A 21,077-nucleotide genomic window follows, 5' to 3' on the forward strand; every position below is an offset into this window, starting at 1 on the left:
AGTATTTGGCCCCATATTTCTAGAGCCCAATGACTACATGAAGTTTGTGACTCTACAAACTCGTCTAAACACTTCTACATTAAAATGTGGATGCTACCATGATAAACGGAAAAAAGTGACACAACACATTATTACCATTCATTGCTATTGGGCACAAATGTATCTGCAACACAACCAAAACAAACTACAAATGCATCCAACAAGTTTGTAGATTAACACGCTTGATGTAGTCATTGAGTGATAGAAATATGGGGCCAAATACTACACTTTGGACTCATTTATTTTAGAAGAATCTTTAGGGGTGTCAATAAATTTGACCCCCGGACCTTTCAGGGGAAAATAAAAGCTGACTTGTTAAACAATAGCCTCTTTCTCTGAGCAATTGTATTAGTATAAAATAAAATAACTTCCCAACAAAGATTTGAGCATACAACAGCTTAGTATTTGAATGATTCATTTTACACATTATTGTTCATCTTCATCAAGGGTGTCAATAATTTCAGGACCCTACTGTAAGTAAGTGTGTACATACACTAGACTGACTAGATAATGGCCTCAATGCAGTTAGGCCCTGGGCAAGATACACCTTTAGAATTGATCATTGTATACCTATATCCTGTATTACAGACCACCTGGATGCGAAACTCACTAAAGATTAAATTTGATCAATTACTTAAAAGTACCCTTAAACAATTAGCTACAGAAATGCTAAACTGAATATTAACCCATAATCCTGCTCTGTATGGGGTTAAAGTCATCTTTAAATACAGTAGCATACTTGTGTCAGTATCAACTGGCTTGACTACAATTGAGTGAGCTGTGAAACATGACAGATTGATCTCATGCAAGAAGCTGGCGAATAGATAATGTGTGGTTAGTTGCATGTTAACGGTAAAAATCAGCTGTACTGTTAAAACCCCAAGTCATTTTCTTATTGTGAGGATAATTGTCGCGGTAACGTGTCACCTGTAGAACATTAGCCTATTATACCGGTGAGAAGAGAAGTCAAACCGGACCTGCAGGGTTAACTTACCGTGTGGGTGTTGTTAGTCAACTTGGTGTCGAATCCCTGGAGACTTTTACAGTCCCCTTGATCAGCGCTTCTCCTGCTCCGAATGTGGTCGGATGATTTCGAGTCAAACTGGTCTAATTCTACATCTGCAGATCTCTTTTCGATATTCAAACTAGGATCTTTCACAAATACATACTGTCCGTTGTTGTCTAGTCGTCCTTTAAAATCATAAGCGGACGTCAAATGCTGGAATATAAAAAGTAGAACACAGTGCGGTAGAATTCCCATACTCACTGTGCGCCGGAAAAAAACTAGCTACTTTTATTGTCGGCTTTATCTTCTTATTCTAGTAATCCTGACTATAAATTGACGGTCGCTCCAGTTCTAACAAGGCTGCCGATGACATCAACAACAAAACAGTAATCCTGACAGCGAGTGGTAGCCTACTGCGGCTCTGTATCCTCTCCACCGGTCATAAACTCCGTTTATTAAAACAAATCAGGCGCATTAATTTGCTGAGATGCATTACGTCCATTTGTCCACGGTGCAACTGCTTGGCCAGAAATTGTGTCAATGGCATTGATATTGGATAGTCCTTTGCAGACAGCCCACTGTGATTGGCTTTTACTGTGTTTGACACGAGAAATTTGTCTTCTGATTGGTTAAGACCTCAATAGTACATCCTACCTCACAATAGCTTTGCCAAGCTTGGTTGAGGGCACGACAGTTATTGCATTATGGAATGATTTGTCCCTTCAGTGAGCTTGGTCAATATTTGTTAATATGTTTGATTCCCGAATATGTACAATTATCAAATTAAATTTACATCATTAGGAATGCATGTTTATAAGCATGCAAATCATGAGAAAAATAAGAATGAGAAAACAAGTTTATGTGATGGCATAGCCAGCCTAGTTGTGTCAGGCTCTTTAGATATCAGCTGTAGTTTAAATGATGGCATAGCCAGCCTAGTTGTGTCAGGCTCTTTAGATATCAGGTGTAGTTTATATGATGGCATAGCCAGCCTAGTTGTGTCAGGCTCTTTAGATATCAGGTGTAGTTTATGTGATGGCATAGCCAGCCTAGTTGTGTCAGGCTCTTTAGATATCAGGTGTAGTTCATGTGACCATGTTGGATCAGTGGGTAGTAATAATCATATGGAGGGACTGAAATCGATAAATTAATTAAAAAGGGATGGTTAAGAAAAAGCCAATTAAAAAGGATGGTTAAGAAAAAGCCAATTAAAAAGGATGGTTAAGAAAAAGCCAATTAAAAAGGATGGTTAAGAAAAAGCCAATTAAAAGGGATGGTTAAGAAAAAGCCAATTAAAAAGGATGGTTAAGAAAAAGCCAATTAAAAGGGTTGGTTAAGAAAAAGCCAATTAAAAGGGTTGGTTAAGAAAAAGCTAATTAAAAGGGATCTGTCTGTCTGGCCACTCGCCTGCCCTGTCGGTCTGTCTGTCTGTCTGTCTGTCTGTCTGTCTGTCTGTCTGTCTAGCCAATAGCCTGTCCTGTCGGTCTGTCTGTCTGTCTGGCCACTCGCCTGCCCTGTCGGTCTGTCTGTCTGTCTGTCTGGTCACTCGCCTGTCCTGTCGGTCTGTCTGGCCACTCGCCTGCCCTGTCGATCTGTCTGTTTGTCTGTCTGGCCACGCGCCTGTCCTGTCGGTCTGTCTGTCTGTCTGGCCACTCGCCTGTACTGTCGGTCTGTCTGTCTGGCCACTCGCCTGTCCCGTCGGTCTGTCTGTCTGGCCACTCGCCTGCCCTGTCGGTCTGTCTGACTGTCTGTCTGGTCACTCGCCTGCTCTGTCGGTCTGTCTGTCTGTCTAGCCAATAGCCTGTCCTGTCGGTCTGTCTGTCTGTCTGGCCACTCGCCTGCCCTGTCGGTCTGTCTGTCTGTCTGTCTGTCTGTCTGTCTGTCTGTCTGTCTGGTCACTCGCCTGTCCTGTCGGTCTGTCTGGCCACTCGCCTGCCCTGTCCTGTCTGGCCACGCGCCTGTCCTGTCGGTCTGTCTGTCTGGCCACGCGCCTGTCCTGTCGGTCTGTCTGTCTGGCCACTCGCCTGTCCTGTCAGTCTGTCTGTCTGGCCACTCGCCTGTCCCGTCGGTCTGTCTGTCTGGCCACTCGCCTGCCCTGTCGGTCTGTCTGTTTGTCTGTCTGGCCACTCGCCTGCCTTGTCTGTCTGTCTGTCTGGCCACTCGCCTGCCCTGTCTGTCTGTCTGTCTGTCTGTCTGTCTGTCTGTCTGTCTGTCTGTCTGTCTGGCTGTCTGGCTGGCCACTCGCCTGCCCTGTCGGTCTGTCTGTCTGTCTGTCTGGCCACTCGCCTGCCTTGTCTGTCTGTCTGTCTGTCTGTCTGTCTGTCTGTCTGTCTGTCTGTCGTTCTGTCTGTCTGTCTGGCCACTCGCCTGTCCTGTCGGCCTGTCTGTCTATCTGGCCACTCACCTGCCCTGTCGGTCTGTCTGTCTGTCTGGCCACTCGCCTGTCTGTTGGGCTGCCCGTCCACACGTCTGTAACTTACATCCTTCCATAGGCTAAATTGATAGAGGTGCTGGCAAGGGTGGGTCATTCAGGTCAAAAGTTAAACCTTGCCTCATTGACCCTACAATATTCTCCTGTTTGTTCCTGAAATAACTCCGTGATTTGTTTGCCGTACGCAACCTTAAATTAGATTTAATTCATTTTACAAGATGGAGTGAGTCAGAAACAGATTTTAAATGTGCCATGTGATGGGACACCCCTTGTGCCAGGGTGAACCCATGACTGGACATCATGTGGTGTCGGAGAGAAAGAAAGGACTGAAGTCTCTCGCCAGCCAGCTGGCTTTAAAATTCAGTGACCACCACAACCACGGGACCCTTCACCAACACCTATCCCTCTTCCCAGGCAGCGGAACGTCGAGCCCGAGACATTCTAGAGTCGTCCGGAGTTTCAGAATGCTGAATCACACTCCACTCCTGGAATAGTTCCACAACAAGTCGCTGAGAGGACGGGAGGAGGAAAGGAGGAGAGGTACATTCACACTACCAGTGTTGTGTATAGGAGTTGTGCCGCAGAGCATCATGGGAGTTGTGTGTGTTGAGATGAGCGTGTTCATATAAATGGTTGAACTGAATTCCTGTCTCCCGTCTCATCATTATTTAATTGTTATAAAGACGTGGTTATGAAACCCACAAGACATAACAACCAGGGTGATGAAAACTCTAGCCAGCTGATGTTAGAGGACCTGGTGTCCATCCAATCCCCACCCATAGTTTCAGGCAGATTTTACACGTTGGTTTATACTGTTCATTTTGATCCCATGTTTTCACGCCCGCAAACATGTGTACAGTGAAAACATGAACATAACAGTTCCAGAACTCCAAATGGTCAAGATAAACAACATGGGTCAGACAAACCTGTTTGGCTACCTGACTAATTTTCTGACCCGTTCTGTAAACCTGACCCTAACCACAGTCTCTTTTGAGAATTTAGATGACAGGGATGATAACCCTACAAAAGCCTGTGTGACCTGTTGTCCAAAAACATTGCAATATCCAAACAGTCAGAGTGGATCCACACAATCCCCATCCATAGATTGAGTGTAATTTCCCACATTGTGTTGGACTCTTGATACCATATCTAAGCCCATGTAACCGATGTGAAATGGCTAGCTAGTTAGCGGTGGTGCGCGCTAATAGCCTTTCAATCGGTGACGTCACTTTGCTCTGAGACCTTGAAGTAGTGGTTCCACTTGCTCTGCAAGGGCCGTGGCTTTTGTGGAGCGATGGGTAATGATGCTTCGTGGGTGACTGTTGTTGATGTGTGCAGAGGGTCCCTGGTTCGCGAGGGTTACGGACTAAAGATATATTGTTACACCCACTATTTAACATCTACTGGTGACAATAGTTTCAGAACTAGAGACAGAAGGACAGAAACATGGTAAACAAACAACGTGAGACAGATTTACTGAAACTGTTGAAGTTGGTGAACCAAAACTTGACCCTAATAAGTCTACTGAAGTAAGATGCCCTGAGAACGGTCAACAACCGTGTCTCCGTGTGACCTACTGTCAAAACATTGGCCACGTGAATCCACGGTGGTGAGTTACCCGGCGTGGTGAGTTACTTCTCTTTCTGAAAAACAACCCCAACCACTCTATAGTGGTTCCCGGCTACATATTCCTCTCTCTCTCTCTCTCTCTCCCAGATTCACTATTAACAAAAAAAGCAAAGCAACCGGTCTGGTCGAGGCCATTCCACCGAAGCTCACAGCAGCACAATGATCTGCAGAGCAGCATTCCTGTGAGATGGAAAGCTGTATCCCAACTGGAGCCCTATTAACTACAAAGTGCACTGCTTTTGGCCAAAGGTGGTGCACTATTTTAGAGAAAAGGGTGTCATTTGGAACCTAACCCAGAACTGTACAATACACAGGCAACTCCTCCCCCACGGCCCCAAAATGGCCGCCCAGTCAACTGTCAAAAGGTGGAGAACAAAGAAACTCTCATTCCTTCTTGGAGATGTGCTCCACGATATGAAGACTGGTGACTGTGCCCTTTCTAACAATAATTCCTGGTCTGGCCACAAGGTGGGCTAGGCTTCTGTGTTCAGGGAGAAACCAGTGAAATTGAGTCATAGATATTAAGAGGAAGGAAGGTTCGTCACTGAAGTTTGTCGACTTGTTCAACAGAGGATATAGTTTACATTTACCATTCATTTCTATTGCGAACAACAATATGAAAACGCAGCCAAAACAAACCGCAAAAGCATCCTAGAAGTTTGTAGTCACTTGATGTAGTCATTGCATGCTAGGAATGTGACCAAATACTACAATTTTGAATACTTTAATACTACAAGGGAATTTGTCAAAATACTTATGACACCATCAAAAATGGGGGGACTAGATACATAGTGCAATATTGTGAACAACGTTTTATTGTCATGCATCTGTCTTTAATACGTCACGAGTAAACCGATTAGCCTACCTACTTCATAACTGACTATTTTAACAGGGTCAATAACTGGAAAGAGTATATATGGGACAGAACTGTTAGAGGTTAATTATAACACACTCTCTAATCTTCTGATATGAATGAGATGGGACAATTTCATTAAATACATTTGCCTTGCTGTATGTAGAAGTAGCGCCCCCTTGTGCTGAAGAGCTGCCTGTGTCCCCTGACATTATTTAGCGGAGTAATACAGCACTCCTATCACCATTGTGATCGGGGGTAATTTAAATTCGGTCATATCAGGCATTTAAATCCCATGCAAAATCCTAAATTCTAGTCAAATTGAATGTGTTTATCTCCTAGATTGGCTGAATTTAAGTGATTATTAAGAGTTGAATAGATGCCATGCAGCATAATGTCTGTTCACATCACAGCTGCTCATAACAGTTGTCCCCAGCTGCTCGTAGTCGGATGATTGAATAGAACAGCCAAGTGGTCTGAGGCAGTCGGCAAATAACGAGGGTTTTCAAGTGCAACTTTATTAATGGTCGTAAAACATAATAAAAACATAATACTGTGTTTTATGTGAAAAGTAGACATTGGCCTGAAGCCAAAAATTGACAATAAAACGTTCACAATATTGATCACTATGTCCTCTGTTGAACAAGTCGACAAACTTTATTAGTGACGGAAACAGCTCAGAGATTTAACGATACACCTATGAAGGTTCTAAGGATGAACTTAAGCCTTAAGATGCTTTTGGGAAACCGGGCCCTGAACAATAAACTATGTGAGACAAAAATATATATATTTTTTTACATAATTTGAAGCGCAAATGTCATTTTCGAAATATTTTTTCGAAATACTTTTTTTCAAATAATCACCATCCAGTGTAAAAGGTTTTTCAGCACACAGCTTTGACCTACTACAGTAGCGATGTTGGTATTGTACTTCAAGCTATGTGTATGCAGGTTGCTACGGATTCAGACTTTCTCAAACAGCCTAATTCATACTCTTCAGAAGAAGAATGGACTTTACAGTATCCTGCTATTAAAATAATGTATATAAAGTACCAGTCAAAAGTTTGGACACACCTACTCATTCAAGGGTTTTTCTTTATTTGGAGTATTTTCTACATTGTAGAATAACAGTGAAGACATCACAACTATTAAATAACATACATGGAATGATGTAGTAACCAAAAAAGTGTTAAACAAATCAAAATATATTTTTTATTTGAGATTCTTCAAAGTTGCCAACCTTTGCCTTGATGACAGATTTACACACTCTTGGCATTCTCTCAACCAGCTTCATGATAGTCACCCAGAATGCATTTCAATTAACAGGTGTGCCTTGTTAAAAGTTAATTTGTGGAATTTCTTTCCTTCTTAATGCATTTGAGCCAATCAGTTGTGTTGTGACATGGTAGGGATGGTATACATCAGATAGCCCTATTTGGTGAAAGTCCATATTATGACAAGAACAGCTCAGATAAGCAGAGACACGACACGGCAGAGACACGACAGTCCACCACTACTTTAAGACATGAAGGTCAGTCAATACGTAAAATTTCAAGAACTTTGAAAGTTTCTTCAAGTGCAGTCGCAAAAACCATCAAGCGCTATGATGAAACTGGCTCTCATGAGGACCGCCACAGGAAAGGAAGACCCAGAGTTACCTCTGCTGCAGAGGATAAGGTCATTAGAGTTACCAGAAATTGCAGCTAAAATAAATGCTTCACAGAGTTCAAGTAACATACACATCTCAACATCAACTGGTCAGAGGAGACTGCATGAATCAGGCCATCATGGTTGAATTTCTGCAAAGAAACCACTACTAAAGGACACCAATAAGAAAAATAGACTTGTTTGGGCCAAGAAACACGAGCAATGGACTTAAGATCGGTGGAAATCTGTCCTTTGGTCTGATGAGTTCAAATTTTAGATTTTTGGTTCCAACCGCCGTGTCTTTGTGAGACGCAGACTAGGTGAACGGATGATCTCTGCATGTGTGGTTCCCACCGTGAAGCATGGAGGAGGAGGTGTGATGGTGTCGGGGTGCTTAGCTGGTGGCACTGTCAGTGATTTATTTAGAATTCAAGGCACACATAACCAGTATGCTACCAAAGCATTCTGCAGCGATACGCCATCCCATCTGGTTTGCGCTTAGTGGGATTATCATTTGTTTTTCAACAGGACAATAACCCAACACACCTCCAGGCTGTGTAAGGGCTATTTGACCAAGAAGGAGAGTGATGCAGTGCTGCATCAGATGACCTAGCCTCCACAGGCTTCTAATAGTAAAGTCTGACCAGCTGGAGAGGAGGGCATTACAGTAGTCTAGCCTAGATGAAACAAATTCATGGGCCAGTTTCTCGGCATCTGGGGCGACAGGTAGTCTAGTGGTTAGAGCATTGGGCCAGTAACCGAAAGGTTGCTAGATAGAATCCCCAAGCTAGATAGAATCCCCAAATCTGTCATTCTGCCCCTGAACAAGGCAGTATATCCACGGTTTCTAGGCTGTCATTGTAAATTGTCTAGTTAAATAAAATGTTTTTAAAAATCTGGCTGAGAGATGAAGTGTGTAATTCTGGAAATGTTCCTGAGATGGAAATATGCTGTTTTGAATGTGCTCTTTATGTGGTTGTCAAAAGTTAGGCCGGGGTCAAAGGTAACACCAAGGTTTTTAACAACCATGTTTGGTGTAATGAGGTGTAACAGTATAACTTTAAACCGTCCCCTCGCCCCGACCCGGGCGCGAACCAGGGACCCTCTGCACACATCGACAACAGTCACCCACGAAGCAGCGTTACCCATCGCTCCACAAAAGCCACGGCCCTTGCAAAGCAAGGGGCAACACTACTTAAGTCTCAGAGCAAGTGACGTAACTGATTGAAACGCTACTAGCGCGTACCCGCTAACTAGCTAGCCATTTCACATCCGTTACACTCACCCCCCTTTCAACCTCCTCCTTTTCCGCAGCAACCAGTGATCCGGGTCACGGTACCAATGTAACAGTATAACTTTAAACCGTCCCCTCGCCCCGACCCGGGCGCGAACCAGGGACCCTCTGCACACATCGACAACAGTCACCCACGAAGCAGCGTTACCCATCGCTCCACAAAAGCCACGGCCCTTGCAAAGCAAGGGGCAACACTACTTAAGTCTCAGAGCAAGTGACGTAACTGATTGAAACGCTACTAGCGCGTACCCGCTAACTAGCTAGCCATTTCACATCCGTTACAGAGGCAACCATCAAATGTTGAGCGTGAGGTCTGACACGTTGTTTGTAAGTTTCTTGTGGCCAGGTTGCATCATTTCCGTCTTATCAGAATGTAAAAGCAAGAAGTTTGGTTGGCATCCAGTGTTTAACATCTGTGATGCAAGTCACAAGGCGGGCTGACTGTAAAAGCATTGTCTGGTTTAAAAGATAAATACAATTGGGTATCATCAGCGTAGCAAACAAAGTGCATGATGTGCATACTTAAAGAGATTACCAAGGTGTAGCATGTGCAAGGAAAATAAAAGGGGTCCAAGCACAGAACCTTGGGGAACACCACACTATACCTTGGAAACATCCAGATGAATTGTTGCCCATCTGAACAAATTGATACCGCTCAGAGAGGTATGATTTGAACCAGTTGAGAACCTGTCCTCGTAGATCAACCAAGTCTTCTAGTTTCAATCTATTTGAAACCCATTCTGCTGCTATGCAGGGTGGCTGGTGACACCGTGGCTACTTTGAAGAATCTCAAATATTTGTTTAACACTTTTTTTTGGTTACTACATGATTCCATATGTGTCACTTCATAGTTTTGATGTCTTCACTGTTATTCTACAATGTAGAAAATAGTACAAATAAAGAAAAACCCTGGAAGGAGTAGGTGTGTCCAAACTTTTGACTGGTACTGTTATATTCCCCATGTACCTTTTGTATGTGTGTGTTCTTGTTAATACAAATGAATACAATTGGGTGGACGTGTCACTTTAAGAACGTCGGGGAACACGTGTGCAGCGCTCTTCACTTGGAGAAAAATAAAGTTTGACATAAATTTCTGAAATTACCAAGGAAGTCATCCAATTTTTTTCCTCTCCCCTACCAACAATCGTCTAAAGAGAAAGTACTGCAAACTGTCGGAGAAAATTGACTTGCGACAGTGGTACAATGGACGGGATATCCCAGGTAAAAACAGCTTCTGAAAAAAATGTTTATGTTTGCTAAATTCCATTTTCTTCTATTGCGCAAAAGGATTGCGTGGTAATCTATTTGTGTGTTTGGTTGCATGCCTATCCTCGAATGACAACTCAACTTTGTCTACTGAGTTAGCTAATAAACGGTTTACCTTTTTGTTTGTTTGTTGAATATCAAAAGAACATTCAGACTCCAGGATTTACAATGGACTTGGGACCCTTGAAAGAGCCCCTGGCATTTATTAGAGTGCTCGAATGGGTAAGTTTGTTTATCTAGATACTTATTATTATTATTATTATTATTATGCTATGTAGCTCAAATGTACTCTTAAGGACCTTAACTAGACAATTACCCCTTAAGGACCAATGACGGATAGGCCGTCATTGTAAATAAGAACGTGTTCTTAACTGACTTGCCTAGTTAAATAAAGGTGTATGTCAATTGAACGTTTTAACATTTTTTTTTAAATATAATTCCTTGCTGATATGAAAGATAAGGTTCTTATGCAACAAAAAAACCGTACCGCAAACAGTGTGTTAATGTTCAGTTTAGTGTCTGGCTCTTAAAACCCCCCGCACAGAAGATGCCTTTAGTCCAATGACCCTTATGTGGAATGGAATAAATCAAGGGCTCACTATCATCTGACATTATAGGGAGAACTTCAATGCCTTGAAATTCATGTTTTTTTTTGCATAAATATGTAATGCTCGGTCTATGTAGCGGTAGTCTGATTAATCAGACTGTAAAACACAATTAATTGGTATATAGAGCGTGAAAATAAGACGGCAAAATTGTGTAAATGCTCTTTACAAGTCATATGGTTGAATACAGTTACATTTTAAATGACTCTACTGGTTGTCTGTGGCGTTTCGTCCAGATGGCTGAAATTTGAGACAAAATATCCAAAGGAAAGCATTGTTATGTTTACCCAACGTTTTTTTTTTTAGAGTGCTGGTATGGAAGTTGTGAAATTTCTTTCACCTGGAACATGTTTAAAACCAAGTAAACACCTGCTGACTTCAGTTTGTATCACTACGGTATGGTTAGTATGTGTGCATGTACTTACGTCTTGTGCACATACCTTCAGTCACGAGCGAACGTGTGCACGCGATGCAAGCATACGAACTTAAAATCAGCAGGTATTTACATGGTCAAGGTAAGAGAAATGTTAATGTTCTCAAATGAAGTATTAAAATGCACAGATAACCGGTAGAGTAAGTTCAAATGTAATTCAATTCATCATTCTGGCTTGTAAGGAACATCTGCATGACGTTGCAGTCATTTGATTTAGGCTGTATGTATTACAGACAGTGCCTTTTTTTAATAGCTGTGTCACCAGCCACCCTGCATAGAAGCAGAATGGGTTTCAAATCGATTGAAACTAGCTGGTGTTGTGATGTACTGCAGTTCACCTATTCATCATGTATCAACTAGGAAGTCCCGACCTAGACTGTAACAACTTGGGAGTCCCGACCTAGACTAGACTGTAACAACTAGGAAGTCCCGACCTAGACTGGACTGTAACAACTAGGAAGTCCCGACCTAGACTGTAACAACTTGGAAGTCCCGACCTAGACTGTAACAACTAGGGAGTCCCGACCTAGACTGGACTGTAACAACTAGGGAGTCCCGACCTAGACTGGACTGTAACAACTAGGAAGTCCCGACCTAGGCTGGACTGTAACAACTTGGGAGTCCCGACCTAGGCTGTAACAACTTGGGAGTCCCGACCTAGGCTGTAACAACTTGGGAGTCCCGACCTAGGGTGTAACAACTTGGGAGTCCCGACCTAGGGTGTAACAACTTGGGAGTCCCGACCTAGGCTGTAACAACTTGGGAGTCCCGACCTAGGCTGTAACAACTTGGGAGTCCCGACCTAGGCTGTAACAACTTGGGAGTCCCGACCTAGGCTGTAACAACTTGGGAGTCCCGACCTAGGCTGTAACAACTTGGGAGTCCCGACCTAGGCTGTAACAACTTGGGAGTCCCGACCTAGGCTGTAACAACTTGGGAGTCCCGACCTAGGCTGTAACAACTTGGGAGTCCCGACCTAGGCTGTAACAACTTGGGAGTCCCGACCTAGGCTGTAACAACTTGGGAGTCCCGACCTAGGCTGTAACAACTTGGGAGTCCCGACCTAGGCTGTAACAACTTGGGAGTCCCGACCTAGGCTGTAACAACTTGGGAGTCCCGACCTAGGCTGTAACAACTTGGGAGTCCCGACCTAGGCTGTAACAACTTGGGAGTCCCGACCTAGGCTGTAACAACTTGGGAGTCCCGACCTAGGCTGTAACAACTTGGGAGTCCCGACCTAGGCTGTAACAACTTGGGAGTCCCGACCTAGGCTGTAACAACTTGGGAGACCCGACCTAGACTAGACTGTAACAACTTGGGAGTCCCGACCTAGGCTGTAACAACTTAATTGTTGCAAACTAAATATGAAACATTGTAGCAATCTGATCATTTACAAGATGCTACAAATATATATATATTTTCTGCAAATCATGTTGACTGTCTGTGACTAGTGTGGCACCAGACATAGACCGACTCCAGTCTCCTTTAGATCTAGCTGAAATGTGATATTCTACCAGTAAATGCTTAATATTCTGCAGTATTCACCACCCTATACTATGGCCTCTGTAGTGTATCAATCCAAGGCTCTACACAGCCATATGTGAGGTGGCGTCTCTTGAGAAAAGTGTTTTTAGACATGAATCCTGTACCACATTTATTAAAGGATTGTTTTATTGAGGTTAATAAAATCTACTGCTCCCTACGGCGTAAGACCGTCATGACAGTACGACCACTAGTTGATTTCTCTACTGTGGTTTTCCTGCTTTTCTATAAGCTAGTGATAATCACTTCCTGTGAGGAAAGGATGCCCTTCTGTAGAGGAAATTGTGTGTGTGTGAGGGAGAGGGAAGCCTGTGAATCATCCACGATGACTCGCTGGGCATGATTTTGAGTTCTAGTTGTCTTGTTCAACATTCTACTGTTACCTGACCGCTCAACTCCCGTCACACCTTCCCACTGCTTTGAACCTGTAAAGCAAACTGCCCTTAGTTATAGCACAGGGTACCCTACTGCCCTACCAAGCAAAAAGGCACTCTGCTCATAGCGTGGAACTGAGGGGAGGGGAGGGGGGGGGCGTTTCTTTGCCTTGGTTTCACAGTAACTTTATGCAGTTACTGCTAACATGACCCCCCTATTTCTCCAAAACACAAGACAATAGAGGCAGGATACTTGTCCACATGATTAAGCATGTATTTAATGTAACAAAAAATGACATTAACACATTTTTGACCAAATGAGCAGTCAGTGGCTTTTTTTTATTTGCTTGTTAGAGCAGCATAGTCACATGTTCTAATCTGCCCTGTTTGGATTGGATGTCATTTCAGAAAGAGGTGTGTTTGTGTGTGTATATATCCAGTTATAAACTGTCAACTGTTTCTTTAATTACATTGTGTCATGTCCTTATTTGGCTTCGTCTGTCTGCAGATCTTCTCCATATTTGCCTTCGCTACGACGTCTGGTTATGCCGGCGCTACGAGCGTCAATGTGCAGTGCCAGGGCAGCAGCACCAGCCAAGAAATCACTGCTGTCTTTCACTACCCGTTCAGGTAAGCAGAAGAGGAGTGAACGGATGATTCGTATGGGTGTGTGATGTTTCTGTTTTAAGTGGTTTGTTGTTATTATTTTAGTCGTGTTCAGCGGGGCACACTGAAGCAAAATATTTTGAAGCAAAACATAAAAAATCTATATTTTTACTGGACAAGCTCAGCCGAGTACCTCGCTGTTTTTCCTCCCGATACAAAACATTTCCTAAACGTCTCCCTACTGAACATGACCCTATACTACATGTCTCTACACTCAAAAGATCATGTGTTCTTATTGGACAATTTCTGGTAGTACATCCCTGTTTCACTTTGTATTCTCCTTACTGAACACCACCCTCTCTGGTACGTATCTCTGTTCTCACAGGCTGATGGTCCATCCATACAGCGTCCCCTCCTGTATGAACGACTCCAGTACTATCCAGCTCTATCTGACCGGCGACTACTCTTCCTCAGCTGAGTTCTACGTCTGTATCGGGGTGTTTGCCTTCCTCTACAGCATCGCCAGCCTGGTGATCTACCTGGGCTACCAGCACGTCTACAGGCAGACCAGCCGTGGCCCCATTGTGGTGAGTTAACTGGGAATTGTTTTGTTCATGCTCTTTGTAGTGTTCAATGGAAGGTGTTGATGTTAGGCGTTGAGCAAAATCCCAGTCTATAGAATGACTTGAAGGCTGTTAGGTTCTAATCCTGAGTTAAAAACTCGACGGACACTATGAAAGCTTAAACCAAGTTTATTCTTCCCAGAGGATCAATACAGCTGCATTAGACAAAGACATTGTTCACACAAACACTGATATTTAACCCTTTCTCCTATGCTGAGTCTCCTTCTACACATCTGAACAGCCAATGCATCTCTGTTGCTCGACAGAGCCTTAGTGATATCTGTTCTTCCTCACTTCATCTAACCTGACCGCTACCCCAAAGTGCTCACTCCTCCCCAACTCACGGCTGTCATGGTAATTGGTAGCAGACTGGGTCTCTTCTCCTCCCAGAGGACCCCTGATGGCTAACAATAACATATCCTGACATAGTGTAAACATTATACATTACCCTCTCTCCCTCAGTGACATGAATAAGTTTATTTCATATTCTCAGATCCCAACAAGGCTAAAGAGCAGTGGCACGGAATAGCTATCGACACTTGACATCTGCGTGAGATGGGCACTTAACAGTGGTCTGTAAATGAAGAACCAGAACTGGGGGGGGGTCAGGGGTGTGTTCCTCTGGGAAGGGGGGGGGGGGGGGGGGGTCAGGGGTGTGTTCCTCATGAAGTCGACTCCTCTAGCAATAATGAAGCTGCTAGTCATATTTCAAGAAACTGTCATTGAACATTTTGGTTTCTTGTGGACCAATGGATCTGGGTCAAGTACGTTGTCAGATATTTGATTTAGCACTTGATTTAGTTTCCCCAGTACAATGGAACTAATATATTATTTCCAAAAGTGCAAAATCAAAGCTGAATCAAGCGAACATCAAATAATTTCAAATCTTTGACGTTGTCTGCTTCACTAATTCAAGTTTCACATAATCAGATGCATAACAATTCAAATCAAACGTTGACTAATTATTTGGATTTGGGGGTGGGATGCAGGAGGAGTAAGCTGTTACCAACAAGTGAGGTTTGTTATATGGGCTGTTTACATACTGTTTGTATGCGTGTTTGTCTGATTTTATGTTCTAACCTTCCTCTTGAACCTGCATTTTATATACTTTTATTTACAATGTCTCCTGTCCTTTCAACAGGACCTGCTGGTGACAGCAGCCTTTACCTTCCTGTGGCTGGTGTCCTCCTCTGCCTGGGGTCAAGGCCTGACTAACGTCAAGTGGGCTACCAGCCCCTCTAACCTGGTAGACTTAATCTCCACCTGCGAGGACGTCGGCAACAAGTGCACACCAGGAGCAGTGCCTCATATGGGACGACTCAACTCCTCTGTGGTAGGCTATTACCTGTAGTGTTATTAATGGTGGCTACTTACAGCGCCTTCCTGAATTATTGACACCCTAGATGAACAAAAGTCTGTGGGGGGGGGGGGGGAAGTATTTGTTGATCAGCTTGATCTTACACTCAAAATATCATATGAATCTAACATTTTAATTGAGTTAAAATTCTTCAAACATGTTCTGTCATCAACAAATAATTATTTTATTTAAAATAAATGCATGTCACAATTATTGGCACCCCTGAATTTAGTACTTTGTGCACCCTCCCTTTGACAATATCGCTGTGTCGTTTGATGAGGTGGGAGAACACATCTTCCCTTTGCCAAGGTAACGGCTCTGAGTCGTCTCCTAGAATTGTTTGAGGTGGGAGAACACATCTTCCCTTTGCCAAGGTAACGGCTCTGAGTCGTCTCCTAGAATTGTTTGAGGTGGGAGAACACATCTTCCCTTTGCCAAGGTAACGGCTCTGAGTCGTCTCCTAGAATTGTTTGAGGTGGGAGAACACATCTTCCCTTTGCCAAGGTAACGGCTCTGAGTCGTCTCCTAGAATTGTTTGAGGTGGGAGAACACATCTTCCCTTTGCCAAGGTAACGGCTCTGAGTCGTCTCCTAGAATTGTTTGAGGTGGGAGAACACATAGGAAGGGGTTTGAGACCATTCCTCCATACAGAAACTCTCCAGATCCTTCAGTCCTTGGTCCTCGCTTGTGGACTCTCTTCAGCTCACCCCACAGGTTTCCAATGGGGTTTAGGTCAGGGGACTGGGATGGCCTTTGCTTGATTCTATGGTCAGTGAACCATTTTCGTGTGGATTTGGAGGAATGCTTTGGATCGTTGTCCTGCTGGAAGATTTAACAACGACCCAGTTTTAGCCTCCTGGCAGAGGCAGACCGGTTCTGGTCTAAACTCTCCCGGTACTTGACGGAGTCCATAATGCCATGTGTCATACCAAGGTTCCCAGGGTCTTTGGAAGTAAAACTGCCCCACAACATTTAATTTTTATTTCAACTTTTTTTAACTAGGCAAGTCAATTAAGAACAAATTCTTATCTACAATAACGGCCTAGGAAAAAAGCCTCATGCGGGGACTGGGGCTGGGATAAAAAAAATATATATATATCACACACACAGTTGAAGTCGGAAGTTGACATACACCTTAGCCAAATACATTTAAACTCAGTTTTTCACAATTCCTGACATTTAATCCTAGTAAAAATTCCCTGTTTTAGGTCAGTTAGGATCACCACTTTATTTTAAGAATGTGAAATGTCAGAATAATAGTAGAGAGAATGATTTATTTCAGCTTTTATTTATTTTATCACATTCCCAGTGGGCCAGAAGTTTACATACACTCAATTAGTATTTGGTAGCATTGCCTTTAAATTGTTTAACTTGGGTCAAATGTTTTGGGTAGCCTTCCACAAGCTTCCCACAATAAGTTGGGTGAATTTTGGCCCATTCCCCCTGACAGAGCTGGTTTAACTGAGTCAGGTTTGTAGGCCTCCTTGCTAGCACACACTTTCAGTTCTGCCCACAAATTTTCTACAGGATTGAGGTCAGGGCTTTGTGATTGCCACTCTAATTCCTTGACCTTGTTGTCCTTAAGCCATTTTGGTACAACTTTGAAAGTATGCTTGGGGCCATTGTCCATTTGGAACACCTATTTACGACCAAGCTTTAACTTCCTGACTGATGTCTTGAGATGTTGCTTCAATATATCTACATACTTTTCCTACCTCATGATGCCATCTATTTTGTGAAGTGCACCAGTCCCTCCTGCAGCAAAGCACCCCCACAACATGATACTGCCACCCCCGTGCTTCACTGTTGGGATGGTGTTCTTTAGCTTGCAAGCATCCCCTTTTTTCCTCCAAACAACATAACGATGGTCATTATGGCAAAACAGTTCTAAGTTTGTCTCGTTTTACTGTGGATATAGATACTTTTGTACCTTTTCCTCCAGCATCTTCACAAGGTCCTTTACTGTTGTTCTGGGATTGATTTGCACTTTTCGCACCAAGTACGTTCATCTCTAGGAGACAGAACGCATCTCCTTCCTGAGCGGTATGACGGCTGCTTGGTCCCATGGTGTTTATACTTGCGTACTATTGTTTGTACAGATGAACGTGGTACCTTCAGGCGTTTAGGAAATTGCTCCCAAGGATGAACCAGACTTGTGGAGGTCTACAATTGTTTTTCTGAGGTCTTGGCTGATTTCTTTAGATGTCAAGCAAAGAGGCACTGAGTTTGAAGGTAGGCCTTGAAATACATCCACAGGTACACCTCCAATTGACTCAAATGATGTCAATTAGCCTATCAGAAGCTTCTAAAGCCATGACATAATTTTCTGGAATTTTCCAAGCTGTTTAAAGGCACAGTCAACTTCTGACCCACTGGAATTGTGATGCAGTGAAATAATCTGTATAAACAATTGTTGGAAAAATGACTTGTGTCATGCAATAACAATTATTTTTGAATAAAATAATTATTTGGTACCCAGGGAGCCAATAATACAGTACACTCCTGAATAATCTGTACATGGGTGGAATCGGGGAAATCACCCTGGGAACTCGACTCAAAAACAAGTTTTGCATGTTAACCTGAGCTTTTGCTTGAGAACCGAGTTCCATTGCGTTTCCCCTCAATTACAGCCCTGGCTGCAGAATTCAATCCATGTATCGTACATATACCCTCAATGACGTGGAGCCATTGCCATTTGAGAAATGTGATTGTTCCTTACTAAGAAACTTTTTTTTTTTTTTTTTTTTGTCCTGTTTAAAATATATTTTTCTTGTCCCCCTCTATGGCAGATCTTTGGATTCCTCAACCTGATATTGTGGGGTGGTAACTGCTGGTTTATCTTTAAGGAGACGCCCTTCCACAAGTCAGCCAACCCCCTTGGTGACGCCGAGGAGGGTTTAGGTGTCAGGCCCATTACTTCCTAACTGGGCAGCAAGTTCCCTGCTGTCAACGGCTACGTTCCAGTTTGCATGCAAAGCAGTTGCACTGCAGAAATTAACCAATCTTGGGGGGTGAATACTAACTTTGACTCACATTTGCTCTTAGTCATGCATCGATGCCAATGGTAGACAATCTTGACTTAGGGGCAAATCTTCACTTCCACAATGTGATTTCTGACTTGTTAAACACTTGTGTGTGTTTTGAGGTGTGTTTTGAGATTTGGTGTGTGTGCTTTTTGCAGCCGATCTGGAACGGGCCCGAAATTCCCTCCAACCAAGTAGTTCCTACATTATACCGTTTCCAATGCCTTGTTAAGTTGTCATTCGGTGCAAATGCTGCTGAGAAATGTCCTCTAGTAGCTTATTAAGTTGCAAACAGTTTATTTTCATGCATTGACAGCTCCACATTTATTATTAAAAAGTGTTCAAAGCGGTCCATTTTTCAAGTTATTTAAAATAGGTATAAAAGTGAACCCGGCAAATACGGAAGGGGGAATGCCATGAACGCCATACATTTAGGTCAGAACTAGTTTAGTTTCATGCGGATAACTGTTAAACTAAACAGTATATGCAACGATCAAATGCATCTCTGTTTATTCAAATTTCTTTAGTTGATCAGAAACCCTTTATTTTTATTTATTATTATTTTTTTAACACTGTTACTTTGAGATGTTTTTGTTGTATAAAATAAACCGTGCTTATATCAATGTTACAACAAGAATAACAAGCTGTTATTCTCTCGCACTGCGTGTTATTTGCCGATTTATAATAAATATTCACTCCGTTTTGAAATGGTTTGATGCCAAAAGCCAGGCATCATCAACTAATGTTGATTCTGCTGCAGGCCGATTTTTATTTTATTTAACTTTTGTTTTTGTGGATGGTCGGTGGGGCAAGAGAACATAAATTAAAAATAATTTATAGACTGCAAGAAATCCAAACAGATGTATTTGACTGAAACATAATTACGAACCTTGCTTACATTTGAATACGATCACATATCGCTCTGACTACTTTGAAAAGATGTTCAAAATCACTTGTTGCTGTTTCGCTGGTGTTTTTTTTTCTAAGAGTCTTTTATGTCCAACAATTTAGAACAATTGCTCAGTAAGCTTTGCGGGCCAAATAACATCAATCTGGCCCGCAGGCCACCAGTTGGGGAACCCTGCCATAAAGCAATCCTACACTACTTATTGTCATTTCTTTTGAAATGTGCCTTTTTTCCCCTGTTGTGCAGCATGGTTTGTAATATTATTTTAACGATGTTGTAAGAAAATAAAGCCGTCAAGACTCCTGTTTTTCACGCCGACCTCACAGTATTGATGACACATCCCTTTGTCACCTACCATTTCAGTTCTTAACATTTCTGTACCGTTTCCGTTCTTACCACTTCAGTTATGCAAAAATACTGAAGACTGGTTTATATACTTTTGTGTTTTTCGTGCCTCTTCTACCTCAATGTGATGAGAAGGAAGAAATACTTCCAGCTGTCAATGAACTCCTGTTCTGCTTTTAATTTACCTTGTATTTTATGTTTCAAATTATCGTCTTCATTCACTCATTTTATTTGGAGAGAAAGGTCAAATGTTATGTATCATTTATCAAATGGTATAAATTATTAAAGGGAAAGAATTGGTAAAGAACGCCAAAGTAATCTGTCTAAATGACTATCGCCCCGTAGCACTAACATCTGTAACTGAAAGGCTGGTTATCATGGCTCACATCAACACCATCATTGCAGAAACCGTTGACCAGCCTTTCATCAGCACTTCATAGTTACAGATGTGAACGCTACGGGGCGATTAGTAATGTAGGCAGGTTACCTTTTTGAGTTCTTAGGGACAGGGACAATGGTGGTCAGTTTGAAACATGTTGGGATTACAGACTAGACAGGGGTGTCAAACTCATTCCACGGAGGGCCTAGTGTCTGCAGGTTTTTGGTTTTTCCTTTCAATAAAGCCCTAGACAACCAGGTGTGGGGAGTTCCTAACTAATTAGTGATGTTAATCCATCAATCAAGTACAAGGGAGGAGCGAAAACCCGCAGACACTCGGCCCTCCGTGGAATGAGTTTGACACCTGTGGACTAGGACAAGGAGAGATCAGTTACATCATTTCAACACCAGATGGCACTAAAACATTACATTTTATACAGAGTAACTGGTATCAGTATCAAACCCCCTGACATTAATCCATAGTCACTAGACGAGGTCTAGATATTTTTTTATTAAATTAAATGTTATATGTAATTAAAAAGGACAGATATTCTATTCTACTCAATACTGTACATGAACATTCTATAATGTTCTACTTTCCTGAACGAGGCTTACTGGGCTGGTGCGTACTGTATCAAAACATTTCCAAATAGTCCCTGCCTGTTTCAGACAGTTTGCTTCCATTTGGTCCATAGTGAATACCATCTAACATCCCAGCAT

The 21,077-nt window shown here is 42.7% G+C and overlaps 2 protein-coding genes across 2 annotated transcripts in view; one reads left to right on the forward strand and one right to left on the reverse strand.

The window, feature by feature from the left end:
- Positions 1-1,600, reverse strand: part of LOC129829507 (sortilin-like) — a 35,445-nt gene extending 33,845 nt beyond the window's left edge. Inside the window, exon 1 of the mRNA XM_055891229.1 lies at positions 1,034-1,600. Coding sequence (XP_055747204.1) covers positions 1,034-1,300 — 267 coding nt within the window. The 5' untranslated portion in view covers positions 1,301-1,600. The remainder of the gene's footprint in view (positions 1-1,033) is intronic.
- Positions 1,601-9,939: 8,339 nt separating this feature from the next.
- LOC129829508 (synaptophysin-like protein 2) lies at positions 9,940-19,946 on the forward strand. The gene is made up of 6 exons (XM_055891231.1): positions 9,940-10,119; positions 10,309-10,386; positions 13,627-13,748; positions 14,110-14,311; positions 15,489-15,680; positions 18,494-19,946. Exons 1-6 carry the CDS (start codon positions 10,102-10,104, stop codon positions 18,626-18,628), a joined length of 747 nt encoding a protein of 248 aa, XP_055747206.1. The 5' UTR covers positions 9,940-10,101; the 3' UTR covers positions 18,629-19,946.
- The last annotated feature ends 1,131 nt before the right edge of the window (positions 19,947-21,077 follow it).

The sequence above is a fragment of the Salvelinus fontinalis genome, chromosome 31, assembly GCF_029448725.1.
Source record: "Salvelinus fontinalis isolate EN_2023a chromosome 31, ASM2944872v1, whole genome shotgun sequence".
Lineage (NCBI taxonomy): Eukaryota > Metazoa > Chordata > Actinopteri > Salmoniformes > Salmonidae > Salvelinus > Salvelinus fontinalis.

What these genes read in the sequence shown, in the direction of transcription:
- LOC129829508 (XM_055891231.1), top strand. An exon ending in TTATTAGAGTGCTCGAATGG is followed by an intron (nt 10,387 to 13,626) that starts GTAAGTTTGTTT and finishes GTCTGTCTGCAG; the next exon opens with ATCTTCTCCATATTTGCCTT. An exon ending in GTCTTTCACTACCCGTTCAG is followed by an intron (nt 13,749 to 14,109) that starts GTAAGCAGAAGA and finishes CTGTTCTCACAG; the next exon opens with GCTGATGGTCCATCCATACA.